The 16,607-nt window shown below is 44.6% G+C and overlaps 1 protein-coding gene across 1 annotated transcript in view; it reads left to right on the forward strand.

Moving 5' to 3' along the window:
• DDC (dopa decarboxylase) overlaps positions 1-16,607 on the forward strand; it is an 89,585-nt gene that overhangs the window by 16,183 nt on the left and 56,795 nt on the right. The window contains exons 3-5 of the mRNA XM_053263202.1: positions 4,783-4,896; positions 8,355-8,474; positions 15,449-15,583. Coding sequence (XP_053119177.1) covers positions 4,783-4,896; positions 8,355-8,474; positions 15,449-15,583 — 369 coding nt within the window. The remainder of the gene's footprint in view (positions 1-4,782; positions 4,897-8,354; positions 8,475-15,448; positions 15,584-16,607) is intronic.

A 16,607-nucleotide genomic window follows, 5' to 3' on the forward strand; every position in this document is an offset into this window, starting at 1 on the left:
CTTTTCCATGTTTCTGGAAATTGCCACAGCACTTTGATTCAGAGGACCCCTTATAACTGGGCCTTTATACTAAACACCAGTGTTAAATGTGGGAGGACTAGGTTCAAATGCTGACTGCAGGACCTCTTTAGGAGTCTGAAAGTTCTGTGGCTTGAATGTTCATTTGTGGCCTCTGTCTTTGCTGCTTCCAGGATCAACGCCATTTTTTCCTCATTGGGGTTTAGTGTTTGTCATGATTGGTGTGGTGTCCTCCATGTGTGAGACCTTGGGCAATTGTCCCATATAAAAGGGGGCTCCCTGACTCAGCTTGCTGAGGACAATTGCACATCTTGCTCGTGAGCTTTTAGAGGCTTCTAGCTGCTGCTGGAAACAGCACACTGGACTGGCTCACATTTCTGGTTTGATCCAGCAAGACTGTTCGTGAGATCAGAAGAAAGTTTTAAGGGCTAACCACACATTTTGTGCAAATATTCTCTTTCTTTATAATAGCAGCTTCAGGAGGGGTTGATAGAGAATGGAGACTCTGCAGGACAGGCACTTGACCCTTTCTCCAGCTTCTTTCTCCACTTCAAATCCCTCACAAACACATGTTTGAAACCCCACTGGGGAGAAGTCACGAGGGAGTGATTTGGAGTGGGGAAACAGTGGGCACAGAAAAAGACTGAGTATCCCCACCACTTCTCCACAGCCAATTATTCCAGCCAAAAGCTGCTCTTTTAAAAAGGAAAAGGGAAATGGGTTGTAATACTGTACAAGCATTGTTATTAGCCTCCACATTGTCCTTTCTTCTTACCCTCCTGAGGTTTGAAATTCTGGGAAGGTAGTGGAAGAAAAGACTCTCTTAGGTTTAAGAACTGGATGACATTTTGAGGAGGGTTTGTATTCTTAATTTTGACCTGATTACTTAGAGACTGCCACACATTATGAACACATCTTTGCCACAAATTTTATAAGATTCTGTTCTCCCACCTCCTATCTTAAGTGCCCACAAATTGGTGCCAACCCTGCCAGGGTGAAATTCTCTGTCAGGTCAGTCAGCTCCTGGATGTCTTGGCCAGCTTGGCATACTAGCCACCCTCCTCCTCCTCCGCTCTGCCTTGGTCTGAGGCATCGGAGATGGACGAATCTGAAGTTTTGGAAAGGACAGACTGGTACTGGTACTCAGGCCTGGCCCAAGCCCAGCTGATGTCTCTCACACTCTCCTCCATCCCACCCCTGCTGCATCCTTTCCCCGTAACTCACCCAGCAGTGGCAGTGCACTGTCTGCAGCCACCTCCTCAGCTCTCCCACATTTGGCTTTCCAAAAGCCGGGGAAAGGAGCAGAAGATGAAGTGTGGAGGAGACTTCCTCTTTTGCTGCCTTCCCTCAGCTTTTGAAAAGCCAGAGGCAGGAGACCGGAGGAGGATAGGAGGTTGCTGGCTGGCATGCCCCTGCCAAGTGAGGTTAGGGGAAGGCGACAGGCTGGCCAAGATGTCAGGGGCTGGAGAGAGGCAGCCCTAACCCTCACCCAGCCTCATTAGTGATCTGGCTGTGCTGGTGCTGGGACCTTCTTCTTGCCAGGTTTATGGGCACTTAGGGAAGGTTTTATGAGTGGTGGCATATGAATGGAGAGAGCACCAATACTGTGCCCTCTCTCTGACCTGGCCAGTCCATTTTTGAAGCAAGAGTGTACCCTAGGCTCCCTCTGTGTTACAAACATGCAAGTGCCAGTGGTGTGCTGCCAACCCATAACTGGGCCCCTGGCCAGTGCCCAACCTTATCAGAATTGAAATGCAAGATATTGTCTACAAATGTGCATAGAAGAGAACATAATGGAAGAGAAAACAGCCTGTTGGAGATATAACTTCCTGTATGTGGTGGTGATTGCGGAGAGTGATTGTGGGCAGTTGGCCTATCCCCTCAGTGTGCCTGACCTCCACATACATGTGTGCATAGTGGCATATGTGTGCTGATTCCAGTGGCACAATCTACACATTGGGCAAATGGAGTTCTTACAGCTGGAGTCTCTGTGCACTGGGGTTTACAGACATACACCACTTTCCAGAATGATCTCATGTGCATAGAAGTCAGATGTAGCAAAGGGCAGGGCCAATGGGCATAATAATGATCCCTCCCCACTCTGTGCCATGCATAGAAAAAAATCATTGGCACAAGGCTGGGGTTGGAGAAGAAACCAGGGTCAAACTTACTGTGCCATTGGCTTTCATTGTGATGTGTCACTTTGCAGAGCCTTCATTTTGTTTCATCCAGCAAACAGACTAAAGGAAGATGGCAGTTTAATCTGATTAGTTCTTGAAAAATGTATCATTGCCTTAAGTAGTATTGAATACGATTATAGCTCTAGTGAGAAGCACTTTCCCTCACTACTGTCTCATCAAGAGTGTCAACATAAGTTACAAAGGTCTGTGGTCAGCAAGCATCTCTATTCTTCTACCACAGATTCCATTTCTCTGCTCTTTTCCTGCTACTCTCCATAGTACCAAATAGAAGCCATGGAGAATGGATCTCCAGAATGGACCAGGACTGCAGAGGGGGCAAAAGGTTAAGGCCTCTGTGTCCATAGGCATTGATCCAGATTAGACTCCCTCATGGCTGCTATTTAGTAAACAAAGGTTCAGGCACATTGGGGCCAATGATGCTTTTAACATAATGTGTGATTTGGCCCTTGGTTTCTAAAATGGAAAAGTATATCTTCTCTTTATTTAGCAGGGGGAGAGTAACTGGCCCTATCCACCCCCAGCACAGTACTTCCAGTGACTATTGCTGGTGTCTTATCTTATGTTCCTTTTTAGAATGTGAGCCCTTTGGGGACAGGGGTCCATCTTATTTGTTTGTTATTTCTCTGTGTAAACTGCCCTGAGCCATTTTGAAAGGGTGGTATAGAAATCAAATTAATAATAATAATAATAATAATAATAATAATAATAATAATAATAATAAATAAATAATAATAAAAAAGGAAAGTGAAGAAGATGCACTTAAGATGGTAAATAACAATAAACTATTCAACACCAATGAAACAAAGCAGGCCTACAAGAAAGAACAAGTCAAGAACCGAGCAGAAAAATGGAAAAATAAGCCACTACATGGTCAATATTTGCACAATGTAAGTGGAAAATCAAACATCACCAAGACCTGGCAGTGGCTTAAGAATGGCAACTTGAAGAAAGAAACAGAGGGTTTAATACTGGCTGCACAAGAACAGGCACTAAGAACAAATGCAATCAGAGCAAAAGTTGAAAAATCAACAACAAACAGCAAGTGCCGCCTTTGTAAAGAAGCAGATGAAACTGTGGCCCACCTAATCAGCTGCTGTAAAAAGATTCCACATACTGACTACAAACAAAGGCATGACAAGGTAGCAGGGATGATACACTGGAACATCTGCAAAAAATACAAGCTACCTGTAGCCAAAAATTGGTGGGACCATAAAATTGAAAAAGTTGAAGAAAATGAAGATGTAAAAATATTATAGGACTTCCGACTACAAACAGACAAACAACTGCAACACAATACACCAGATATAACTGTATTCGAGAAGAAAGAAAAACAAGTGAAAATAATTGACATAGCAATACCAGGGGATAGCAGAATAGAAGAAAAAGAAATAGAAAAAAATCACCAAATACAAAGATCTACAAATTGAAATTGAAAGGCTGTGGCAGAAAAAGACCAAAATAATCCCAGTGGTGATTGGCGCCCTAGGTGCAGTTCCAAAAGACCTTGAAGAGCACCTCAACACCAAAGGGGCCACAGAAATCACCATCAGCCAATTACAAAAAGCAACTTTACTGGGAACAGCCTATATTCTGCGACAATATCTATAATAATAACAGCAACAATATTGATAATAAAATCCAGCCATCCCCGGTTCTTGGGAAGGACTCAATGTCTGGATAAAATAAACCAGTCAATAACACTTGTCTGACTGCGTAAATAATAATAAATAATATATTTTCCTCTTGCTTCTGCAGACTGTACTGTCTGTGGTCAGTTTTGTGGGACTCATGATAAATATATTCTAAATATGAAGCTCACTCATTAAATTTTTTAGTCATGTTCATAAGTCTGTGTGTCAGTCATAAATGTCTGTGATCAGCCACTTCAGACATTATAAAACTGGGGACGCTGCATTTGTACAGCATTCCCAAGAGCTTGCACTGACATTGTCTGCAGAGACAAACACTGTAATCATGGTCAGAATCTTCCCATGACTGGAAGCCTGGGGCACCTCAGTGTTCTGCACCATGGGAAGAATCTGACTACAAGTACAGTATTCTGCTCTGCAGACAAGCGCTGTTACCACGGACAGTGGCCAGTGGGGTGGGCGAGTTGGGAGTTCTGAAAACATCAGTGTGGGATGGGGATTCAGAGTCCTCTTTCAGGGACACTGTATGTGAGATCAGCATCCACAGCGTTTAGAATGTCTGAAGAGGACCTTGGTATCTTTCTGTTCTCCCATAACACTGTACTTTTAAAAAGAGAGATCTGTTTTGCTGCTATCGAAGCAATCAAATGGAACCACATATGGGAACACTCCCCACTTGGGGAGAGAAGGGAATTAGGTGCTTTCCATCCTCCTTGGATTACGAAAAGCCCATTTTAAAAAATTGTGCATATCTGTATTTGTTTGTGTTTTTATTTTATTTTAAGCAATTGCATTCGGCAGATGTTTCAAATAGATCAGAGATTCCTCATCTCTTACATGCTAGAATCGACATTTTCTGTTCTGCATAGCCTGGTGCCTCCTGCTGAATGCTTTCCTTCTCTTCTGTCCCACAGGTGACTCACTGGCACAGTCCTTACTTCTTTGCCTACTTCCCTACGGCCAGCTCCTTCCCAGCTCTTCTGGCTGACATGCTCTCTGGAGGCATAGGCTGTATTGGCTTTTCTTGGGTAAGTTCCGTGTAGGCATACAACAGAAAGGATTGAGTCATTCCAAAGCCCACTTGGTATTGTCTCATTTGAGGCCATGGCACGAGATTGGGCACCTGTCCGAGGCACATCACACTTTCCAGGAGGTTTGGGGGTATGTTTCTAAAGAGGTGCCTTTGACCATTCAAAAGGTACTAGAATGTTGGTGAGGAACAGCAGGATAAAAAGCAAATCTCAGAAGCCTGATTGTCACAGAGGCTATTCCACTTAAGAGTGCAGCTACAAAGGCATTACCAAACTGAATTAGAGTTGCCAAGCAACTGGGGGTGGGTGCGCAGGGACAACCACCAGGCCTACTGGTGGACCTTTAACAGGAGCTGACTCTGCAGAACTGCCAAGGTGAAGTTTTGTGCCACAAATGTCTGCTGATCAAGCTACTGCTCAACGCACAGGAAGCAGAGATGACTAAAAAGATGAGCAGCCATCAATGGAATCAGTTCAGCCTGAAGACTCAAGTCTGCTGTGTAAGACTGAGGAGCTCGTACTCCCATGGCTCTCTTAGAGTTAGTCTCCATACTCTGCAGCAGTGATTTCCAAATGGGTAACTTAAGGGGACCCACCCAAGAAGTGAATTCTCTCTGCATAGGGGCCATTATTGCACAAACATGGGTGGGTGAAGGGAGATGGTGCAGCCATTTCTAAAGAACGGTAAGTATTTATAATACAATACAATACAATACAATACAATACAATACAATACAATACAATACAATACAATGGATATTTATATACCACTTCTCAACTAAAGTTTCCAAAGCAGTTTACACAGATATAAATAAATATATAAAATGGTTCCCTGTCTCCAAAGGGCTCACAATAGGAAAAGAAAAGAACAAATGAAACATAAGATCGACACCAGCAACAGCCACTGGAGGGATGCTGTGCCACGGATGGATAGGGCCAGTTGCTCTCCCCCTGCTAAATAAAGAGAATCATCACTTTTAAATGATGCCTCTTTGCTCAGTTAGCTGTGAATTATTAATAATGTATCAATAATTCCCCCCCAAAAAATGCATTCATAAATAGTACTAATGCTTACGTATTACAAGCATGTATAACTGTTTATTATGGAAGTGCTGTATTTAACTAAAAAAAAAAAAATTAAAGATATGAATTATACTGTACTAGCTGAATGGGGTGCAGAGCATCTGGGCCTCTAGTTCTCTTCTTGGCTTTCCTCTCATCCTCCCTGCCTGATGGCCACCGCTTTCCTCTCGGCCTCCCTTCCCGATGGCTGCCGCTTTGCTCTCACCCTCCTTGCCCGATGGCCACCACTCAGCTGTTCTCCTGGCCTGCAGCCACCCCCCCCAAACAAACAAACAAACAAACAACAAACTGCCGGTCTCCGTTGCTATCCGGCAACTGCTTGTGAACTCTCATGAGAGCTGCCACACATGGGATTAGTGACGGGTATGCCATATATATATAGGGGGGGGGGAGCTGTTTGGGACCTGTTTAGTGCTCGGACCAAAATGTGACCTTGAGGGTACATGGCTTCCAATAATCATTACCAGAATCAGAATCTTTATTATTATGGTCACTGACCAGACACCAAAATTATAGAGAATAACATTTTAAATATGACAGCAACCACCTTTGGTGTCAATATCCCAATAACCCAATAAGATCCAGTTCTAATAGTGACCTAAAATAACCTAAAACCTAATTTATTTATTTATTTATTTATTTGACACAGAACTTTAATCCACTCTTGTCTGATGTTAACAGCCAGCAAACTAGTAACAAATTGACCCATATGACTTCTATGGCATTGGCCTACTAAATGTGGGATTCCAGAACTGGCTAGTTCACACAGTTATCTGGCTTTTTGGTTCTATGTATGACACCGTGCAAGAGTGCTAGCTGGGCAAAAAGGCACCTTTTAAATATGGTGATTCTCTTTATTTAACAGAGGAGAGTAAATGGCCCTATCCACCCCTAGTGCAGTATCCAGTGATTGTTGCTGGTGTCTATCATGTTCCTTTTTAGATTGTGAGTCCTTTGGTGAAAGGGATCCATCTTATTTATTTATTATTTCTCTAAGTAAAACCACTTTGGAAACTTTTCTGGAAAATCAGTATATAAATATTTGTTGTTGTTGTTGTTGAGTTCTGAGGTCAAACACCTGCTGCCCACTCACAATGAATAAATTGTCATACATCCTGTATGTCGTACATCCAGATGGGAGAGCTGGTCTTGTGGTCTTGTCCCCATTGCGAAGCAGAGTCTACCCTGGTTTGCATTTGGATGGGTGACTACACATGTGTGCTGTCTGCTGTAAGATATTCCTTTTCAGTGATGGGGCCGTAGCTCAGTAGTAGAATACCTGCATGCATTTGGAAGGTTCACCCCCAGCATCTCCAAGTAGGGTTAGGAGAGATTCCTGTCTGAAACCTTGGAGATCCGCTACCAGACAATGTAGACAATACTGAGCTAGATGGTCAATGATCTGATTCAGTATAAGGTAGCTTATACTCAGTTTAAGTAAACCTATGCATTTACTTTTTTTTTTCTTGGTGGGCAGTGTGTGCATAAGCCTTGGGTCACAGATGGCATTCTACAAATTGTGTTTGACATACTGTGCAACATTCTGTCTGCCTTGTAACAGAACATGCACACAAGCACACTCTTGTGCAATCACAGTTGCATGATTGACAGCCATTATTTCCAATGGCCATTGATCATGAAACTGCATTTGCATAAGTACCACATTTGTGCAAGAGTGTTCCAAGTTAGATGCAATATTATTCAGTATGTTGACCAGTGGGCATAAATAAGCTTCAGGCTCACTTGCATTGTTACTGTCTACACACTAGGAAATAGTATAAGCCACAGGTTCCCAAAAGGGGGTACTAGTACCTCTAGGCGTACTTGAAGGGCTCTCAGGGGGTCCTCAGAGTCCTCTTGTCTCTAGACACTTCAGGCACATTATTTGTTTCCCACCTGAAGATTGTTGGCTTGAAGCCTACATGTCCTCAGCGATATGTCCCCTGCTGAAGAGGAGGGTGAATGCCCTCCAGCTCTGCTTCTGATAGGCTGGCTACATGCTGAAGCATACCATACCACTCCTCTCGGTCTGACTGACAGGCCTCAGAAAACTAGCACTGAGTACTCTCACTAAAATCAATAGAGCAACAGTAAGTTTACTTGTCCCATTAATTTCAGTGGGAGTACACATGGATAATTTGGTCTGGATGTAAGCCAGTGACGGGAATAGACTCTCTCATACCTGTAATATTCAGATATACACACACACATTTTAAAAAGGTTGGGAAGCCCTGAAGAGTGGTACATAAATATTTGTAGTAGCAGTAGTAACAAACTTAATTGCCCCCCCCCCACCTTTGTAATGTGTATATGGATTTAAGGGGAGCTGCTGCAGTCTTTCAGTTCCTTATTGCTGTGTTTCTCCATTCTAGGCTTCAAGTCCAGCTTGCACAGAACTAGAGACAGTCATGTTGGATTGGCTAGGGAAGATGATCAATTTGCCTCCACAGTTTTTGGCTGGGAAAGATGGAGAGGGAGGCGGGGTGATCCAGGTAAGTTAGGATGAGAAAACAAAGGGTATATTGGTGCAAATGTTTGGGATCTCAATTACTGTTTCATTATTCAAACTGGATAGGAACTGTTTTATATATTCACTAGTATTTTTAAGCCCGTTATAATAACGGGCGCTAGGGTCCCCCCCCTTTATTCCTTCTTCCTTTTCTCTTGCCCTTTTTTTTGGTTTCTTTTTTATTTATCTCTCTTCCTTTGTTTCAATAAACTGCAAAGCACAATTTTTTACATCAGTGAAAGCTGGACATTCTCCCCCCCCCTTGTATTTTTAGAAGATATTCTGAAGGAGACTTCCTACTGACTTGCAGAGAGATACCACAGTTGCATAGAGAATCCCGCCACTTAAATTAGCAGGCTGCTCAGCATTTGGAGGCCCTCCCCATGCCTGCAGGAGACTGGACCTCCACCTGCAAGTCCAGTCCAAAGAGCATCACTGCAGATACCAACACTGCCCACCATGTTCTTTTAAGATTTGGTGGCTGCCCACTGTATTGCATTGACAGAGTTGTTAGTCAAGTCCAGTTCTGGACCTGCTTACCTTCAAAGGCTTCTCCTACCACTGAGGTGTGCTATGATGCTAAGGGATGTATAGGGTCAGGGATGGTATCACTTGTTGGTTTATCTTGCACTACTGCTTTCAACAGGCAACATCATGGTGCCACAGTCCAATATGGGATTTGCACTTGGCACATTGTGCCAGTTACAACTGTGCCAACCCAATGGCTTTTAAGAATGTGTGTCTCAACTCAGGATTGTCACATTAAAGAGGCAGAAGGTATACACACAGCCTTAACCACCTTTTCCAGTGTAGAAATGCTGTTTCTCTAGCCAGTACCAAGATACAGTTTGGATATTATACTCAAAGGTTTTTCAAGTGGGGGGGGGGGAACCTGAACACTTTGGTAAACATCATGGTACAAATCTAAACATCATTGCTCTTTTCACCAGAAGTGCAAAGGCCAGCCAAGACTCAGTAACTCATATCAAAATTCATATTCAAATAAGTACTTGCCGGTTTCAAATATGTTCCCTTTTTTATTTGAAACATTAGAATGTCTTGGCTTAAAGGGATTAACTGGTTGCTGCTTTTTGCCCTTTTCAGCTGCACTTCTTTGAGATTTAGGATCAAGTTAGACTGAGCTGTCCTTTTGGAAGGTGACATGAAAGGTGCTGGGGACACACACCGGAAGGGAGTTCATTGTGCAATGATCGCTGTGATGTTAATATTGAGGAAGGCTTTTCCAATCCATCTTTAAATCCATGCTCTGTTCTCAGAGCTTGGCAATCCAGTTCATTTACAGAGCTGCAAGTTGAACCCAGTTCTGAAGGCGAAGGAGTCACAGAATAAGGCAGAGCACAGCTGTGTGGCCCATGTTCTCCTTGTTCTGCCGTTCCGGGGCTGCCGCCGCTGCTTCTCCTCTCCCCGCGGCTGGACTGAGTGCCGCCCATAGTCGCCGCCCATAGTCCCCAAAGTCTCCCCCCCGGTGGCGACCCCCCCGCACATGATTTAGGGCCCAATCGGCCCATGTAAATGCCACCGCTGCCTACCGCCCGCCCTCCCAGCTGCCCGATTTACCCGTAAAAGTCATTATTTAGAGAAGGAGAGGGAACTCGCAAGCAGAGCTCCTCTCTCTGAAAAGCCTCTTCCCGAACTGGAGCTTTGGCGTTTCCTTTGCGTCCATAGCGCCAGTTCGGGCAGTGACTTTGCACAGAGAGGAGCTCTGCTTGCGAGCTCCTCTCTCCTTCTCTAAATAATGACTTTTACGGGTAAATCGGGCAGCTGGGAGGGCAGGCAAGGGCCCCAAAGTCTCCCCCCCACTTGGCTTCGGTGGTGCCGCCAGGCCTCAGCGGCGGCTCTGCTGCCGCCTCAACCGGCTCCCCCCGCCGCCTCTTCCCCCCGCCCGGCTTCGGCGGCGCGGCCAGGCCTCGGCCATGGCTCCGCCGCCGCCTCGGCCAGTTCCCCTGCCACCTCTTCCCTGGTTTGGGGGGGCTTCCCCGGCTTCTTCGCGGCGGCCGCTTCTGGCCGCCCAACATGGCGGTCCTGTCTCCCTTGGGCTGTTCTGGGCCTGCGCTTTGCGCAGGCCCAGAACAGCCCAGGGAGGCAGGGACGCAGATCCCCAACGTTCCAAGGCCACGGCCACTCACTTAGCCTTTTATTATATAGGATAATCAGCAAAATAATGGTATATTATTAAGGGAATAAGGACAAATGGTTCCCCACAAGTTTGCACCAGACCTCTGTTTATCAACAGAAATTTAGCTGAATGAAGGGAAAGACAGACAGATTCCTTCTCCCGTTGGTGTGATGTAAGCCACATACTGGCTTCCATGGCCAAATACTTCAGTTGACACTCCTGTTGGTCACAATCCATTTAAGAGTAACATTTGTGTGGCAGTCTTCTCTAATTTGTCATCTGTGTATCACAATGTATCATCACAGATTATCTATCTATCTATCTATCTATCTATCTATCTATCTATCTATCTATCTATCTATCTATCTATCTGATTTACATACCACCCTTCCAAAAATGGCTCGGGGTGGTTTACAACAAAATAAAAACTATAAAAACTAGTTAACAATTAAAATCAAAACTATAAAAACAGAATAAAACCAATTAAACATTCAAACAGTTTAAAAAACCCTGGAAAACTAGAGCAGGCATTTAAAACAATTTATAACAATTAAAAAACCCTGGAAGGCCAGGCCAAACAGATAGATTTTAAGGGCTCTCCTGAAAGACAATAATGAACTCAAATTATAGATTTCTGCCGGGAGTGCATTCCATAGCCCAGGAGCAGCTGCAGAGAAGGCTGCTCTGAGTCACCACCAGACTAACCGGTGGTAACTGGAGACGGACCACCTCAGATGACCTTGTGGTGGGGATCATGCAGAAGAAGGCGCTCTCTAAGATGGGTCCTCCAAACCGCTTTATCGGTGTACATTAGGTGTGTCCCCCTTGTGAACTGTCACATGAACCTAGGATGGGTTCAGCATGCTTCACACAATTCCATATGGTTTATTCACAGAACAACTGTGCAGTGTGTGTGTGTGTGTGTGTTTGTGTGTGTGAAATATAATGACTAAGATGCAACTCAGACTTAAATGTGTACTTAAGGTTAAGTGTGCTTATCTTCTGGATTAGATTGTGGCCAATGCATTTCCAAACTTCAGACATCTCACCAACCCATAACCAAGGAAGCGCAAACTGGTTTTCTGTGATGTCTAAATTGAGCAATCATGGTTTCTCTTTGGTTGGCAAAAGTAAAGGTAAAGTGTGCCATCGAGTCGGTGTCGACTTCTGGTGACCACAGAGCCCTGTGGTTGTCTTTGGTAGAACACAGGAGGGGTTTACCACTGCCTCCTCCTGTGCAGTATGAGATGATGCCTTTCAGCATCTTCCTATATCGCTGCTGCCCAATATAGGTGTTTCCCATAGTCTGGGAAACATACTAGTGGGGATTTGAACCGGCAACCTCTGGCTTGCTAGTCAAGTCATTTCCCTGCTAAGCAATCATGGTTTCTCTTTGGTTGGCAAACCACAATAAAAATTATGGTTTAAAGTGAGTTTGCAAACCATTGTTTGTGCTATGGTTTAACATGATATCTAAATTAGCGAGCTACAGCCTTTACTTTGGCCTTCAAACGCTGCTGTACCTAGAGACTGAAGTGCTAAGCTGATGGAAAGTGAAAGCAAACAAGCAGCTCTAATGTTTTGCTTGATGGCCTGGAAGCTCAAACCCTGGTTTGAGTTCTGAACTATGAGGCTCTCATGTGCAGCCTAACCGAGGCTAGGGACATCCAGCCTGTGTTAGGCTGCACATGAGAACCACAAGGATTGCGCCCAATACCAGTGGGTCAATGCCTCCTAGCCCGGCTTTTTAGCCTGGCTGCTAGCCAAGGTTTAGGGAGCGCACACATCATAAACCCAGACTACTAGCTCGTGTGTGAATTGGGCTGCTTCTACCCTGGCTGCACACAGAGACAGGTGCCTAGAGTGCTCGTCGGTTTGGGGGAATCCCCCACTGCATTGTACATGTCACGAGGTGCATTGTAGGATTTGCAGAGGCTGGGACAATGAGTCCTGGCCTCAGATCAAGCCACCCTGCTCTGTGATGCATGGAGCAGGGTTGACCGTGTGGGAGCGTGCTTCACCGAGCAACCAAGCAACCAGCGATTGTCTGGGGGGAAAGCAAGGTTTGAGAAGCCTTACCCCGCCCTCCCAGTAGGTCGTGTGAATGACCCTTATGGTTAATACAGATCATGGTGTAACTTTATGTCTGAACTGAGCCTTACTGAATGTTGTGCGCCTTGTCATCTTCACCTTGATTATTTGAGAGTTGGTTCATGTATACATGTATATCGCTGGATTTTTCTATACTTAATTGTGATACACTTGACCACTGGCAGATAAAAGTGTGTACTGACTCCACTGAATAATCTTGTATTGAGGTTCTAAGTCTGTGGTGAAGCTCTGGAATGGCCCATTCACATATGCAAGTCATCAAGGGTTTGTGCATGTGTGCACCAATTCTGAAACTCTGTGTTATCCAAGTTCACTTTATATCACTGTGAAAGTCTTTGTCAGTGTAATGTCCAGAGGAAATGCTCTCTCTTTTATCTGAACCAGTATTCCAGATCTTCTAGATACTACCCTGCCATCTGGATGAACAAAGTTGTGCTCCTTTTGTACTCCTTTGTGACCAGCTGGAATTCTAGTGCTTTATATTCCATGAATGCAGGTGATTATAGTCCTTTGCCGGACCTTCACTCCTTTTCCATAATTTTTAATCTGGATCAGCTCTATCTGAGCCCATGCTAGCAGTTGAAGGCTTATGCCAGAGGGATTTGATTTTACAAGAGGTATGAAAGTATTCTTCAGCTCACAATAGTACCAATGTTGTGCTGATGACATTGGGTAATTACATCTGTTTACCAACTGTAAGTGCTGCCCTTTTAAACTGACAGTTCCTGATTGTCTGTAATTTGGGAAGACACCGATAATTGTTCAGTTTAGGGACTGAAGGATGAGCGTGTGGGGTGTCTGTGCTTCTACTGGAGATGAGGCAATTTGTGGAGCTGGCCTCACACTTGTAACAATAATGAAAAAGCAAGGAAGGATGAGAATGACTTGGGTTTTATATCAGAATGCCAATCATTTCCTGAACCAAATGAATAGTGGAGTGTTGGCCTGTGCAAATTGGTTCCTAATTGCCTTTGAAAAACCAAATCAATATAGAATCTTTTCTTGCTGCCTTGAAGGTGACATTTGGAAAAATTAAAAGATGAAAGAAAGAAAAATCAGCAACACTGGGCTCTGGCTGATGCCAGGAGATGTTCTCGCCAATATTTCTGCCACCCCTTGAGAGCCTGCTTGTTATCGTCATATTTGTTTGCTTGCAGGCCGTTAAGGGGAAATTATCATAGCCAGCTTCCTTAGTAAGTGTGTGTCAGAAAATTAAACTTTCTCAACAAAACTTCAATAAACACATCTTAATTTTTAAAAGAATGGTCTTAAAGTTAATGAACTACTCTATAGAGATCCACCTTCCCCATCTGAGCTTGTCTAAGGACATTTCTACACATTAAGAAATGTGTTTGTAGGTGGTGGGCAGGCTAAATCGGGGCACAGATCCATACAGACAGTAGTGGCTCGTGTCTGGCCGCAGGGGCAGCCCCGCTCACCCAAACCCTACGGTTAGCCACACCCCCATGTCTGATGTCAGACATGGGGGGCATGGTCTGGATCCCAAACAGGGCTGTGTGGCCCCATTTGGGAGCTAGATCAGGGCCAGCCTTGAGGGAGAGCCGCTTCTGGCCATGTTGTGAATGCAGCGCTGGCCATTTAACTCCCTAACAGGGCCCCATGGCCCCACTCAGGAGCTAAACCAGCCCTCCTGTGTCTGATGTCAGACGTGGGGTGTGTGTTGGGGCCGTGAGGCATGGCCCCTGAGGGGTGGCGGCCCAGGCTTTTGAACCCAGTCGCTCAATGGTGGCTACGCCCCTGCGTACAGATCACACATTTGGGGCAGGAGTGGGTTTGCTGCTTGACTACATAGGCTAGGAGGATCAGCCCAGGAGAAATAGCAGTGGTTCTGTCAAAATAGTTGTGTATCCACCTTGGGTACAAGCGTAGAAAGTTAGTATATACATGATATGTAAATTAAAAAATATTATTTATTATTATTTTTTAATTTTAATTTAACTTGGCAAATAGGCACCTTTTAGCATGATGATTCTCTTTATTTAGCAGGGGGAGAGTAACTGGCCCTATCTACCCCCAGCACAATACTTCCAGTGACTGTTGCTGGTGTCTATCTTATGTTTCCTTTTAGATTGTGAGCCCTTTGGGAACAGGGATCCATCTTATTTATTTATTATTTCTCTTTGTAAACTGCTCTGAGACATTTTTGGAAGAGCGGTATAGAAATCAATCAATCAACCAATCAATCAAACAAACAAACAAACAAAAACAAACAAATTCGATTTCTATACCGCCCTTCCAAAAATGGATCAGAGTGGTTTACACAGAGAAATAATAAATAAATAAGATGGATCTCTGTCCCCAAAGGGCTCACAATCTAAAAGGAAACATAAGATAGACACCAGCAACAGTCACTGGAGGTACTGTGCTGGGGGTGGATAGGGCCAGTTACTCTCCTCCTGCTAAATAAAGAGAATCACCATGTTAAAAAGTGCCTCTTTGCCACATTAGCAGGGGTTATAACCTATAAACTTATAAACTTCATGATAGTAGTTTAAAAACCCTTCCTTAGCAAATGCCTGTTGAATAAAGTATTTCTTGTTGTCTGTGTTTTATTTTGAGTAGCATGATAATACTCTAACTCTTCAACATGTTTGCTTCAGCACAATGGGTCATCCCCACCATTGTGGAACATTTTCTATTGGATTGCCCAGCCCAATCCAACTAAATCTGCCAATTCTTTATCACAGGGCACTGCCAGTGAGGCTACCTTGGTTGCACTGCTTGCAGCTAGGACCAAAGTGATCCATCGTGTCCAGTCAGAAAATGGAAAACTGACTCAGGAAGACATCATTGGCCGGCTGGTGGCTTATACCTCTGATCAAGTGAGTACTTCTACATGCTGTAGTATAGGCTTTTGGAATAACATCCTTTGGTTCTGGCATTTGTTTGTTTGTTTCTTTGTTTGTAGAATGTTACATTTTCTGTCCCATCCCATGGCCCATTAGGACCCATCCCCGAGAAGATTTTCAGTCTAAAAACACAGTAAAATCAAACAAAACACAATGGTCCAGTTTGGTTGTCAAGTAGAACCATGGTTGAATCTTGGTCCTATGCTACTTCTCTGGGCCTTGAGAGCATGTGCTCCTCCCTCAGGACATCCAGATTCACCAGACTCAGTTTATTCTTATCTTCATTGTAATGAACCAAAATCTGAAACCCTCTTCAAACTTTGGATTCAGTTCTCAGTAGAGATTGCGAGAAATTGATGGTTCAATAGAACTAAATTAGAGCTGCACAACTTTGGCCTGCCTGCAGATGTTGGACTACAACTCCCATCATCCCTGACCAAGCCTATCCCTAGGGGTGTGTGGGCCCAGAACAGCTGGGGCGGGGCAGGGAGAGCAGGGCCCCAGCAAGGTAGAGAGATTTCTGTCTGGAGTCTCCTGGTAGGGCAGGTGAGGGCAGAACAAGCTGCAGTTGCCTCTCTCTCTCTCCCTGCCACAGCTGCCTCTTTCTCTCTCTTCTCACTCTGGCTTTAACTTGAGCTGAATGATCTGATTATTGCCAACTTGGCTCAAATTAAAGCTGGGGCAAGAAAAGAGAAAGAGTCAGCTGCGGTGAGGTGGGGAGAGAGAGAGAAAGAGATGTGGCAATGGCCAATTCTGCCTTTACCTGTCCCACCTTCTGCCCTGCTTGCCTTAGCCTCACTGTCCGCACCTGCCTCTGTTCCCACCACTGCCGGCCCCCGGAGCCATGGCTGCATTCCAACAGAGCCAGCATGGAGTAGTGGTTAGAGCAGGCATCCCCAAACTGCAGCCCTCCAGATGTTGCTGAACTACAACTCCCAGCATCCCTAGACACATTTTTTTGTGGCTGGGTATGCTGGAAGTTGTAGTTCAGCAACAT

The sequence above is a fragment of the Hemicordylus capensis genome, chromosome 6 (genome assembly GCF_027244095.1).
Source record: "Hemicordylus capensis ecotype Gifberg chromosome 6, rHemCap1.1.pri, whole genome shotgun sequence".
NCBI classification, from domain to species: domain Eukaryota; kingdom Metazoa; phylum Chordata; class Lepidosauria; order Squamata; family Cordylidae; genus Hemicordylus; species Hemicordylus capensis.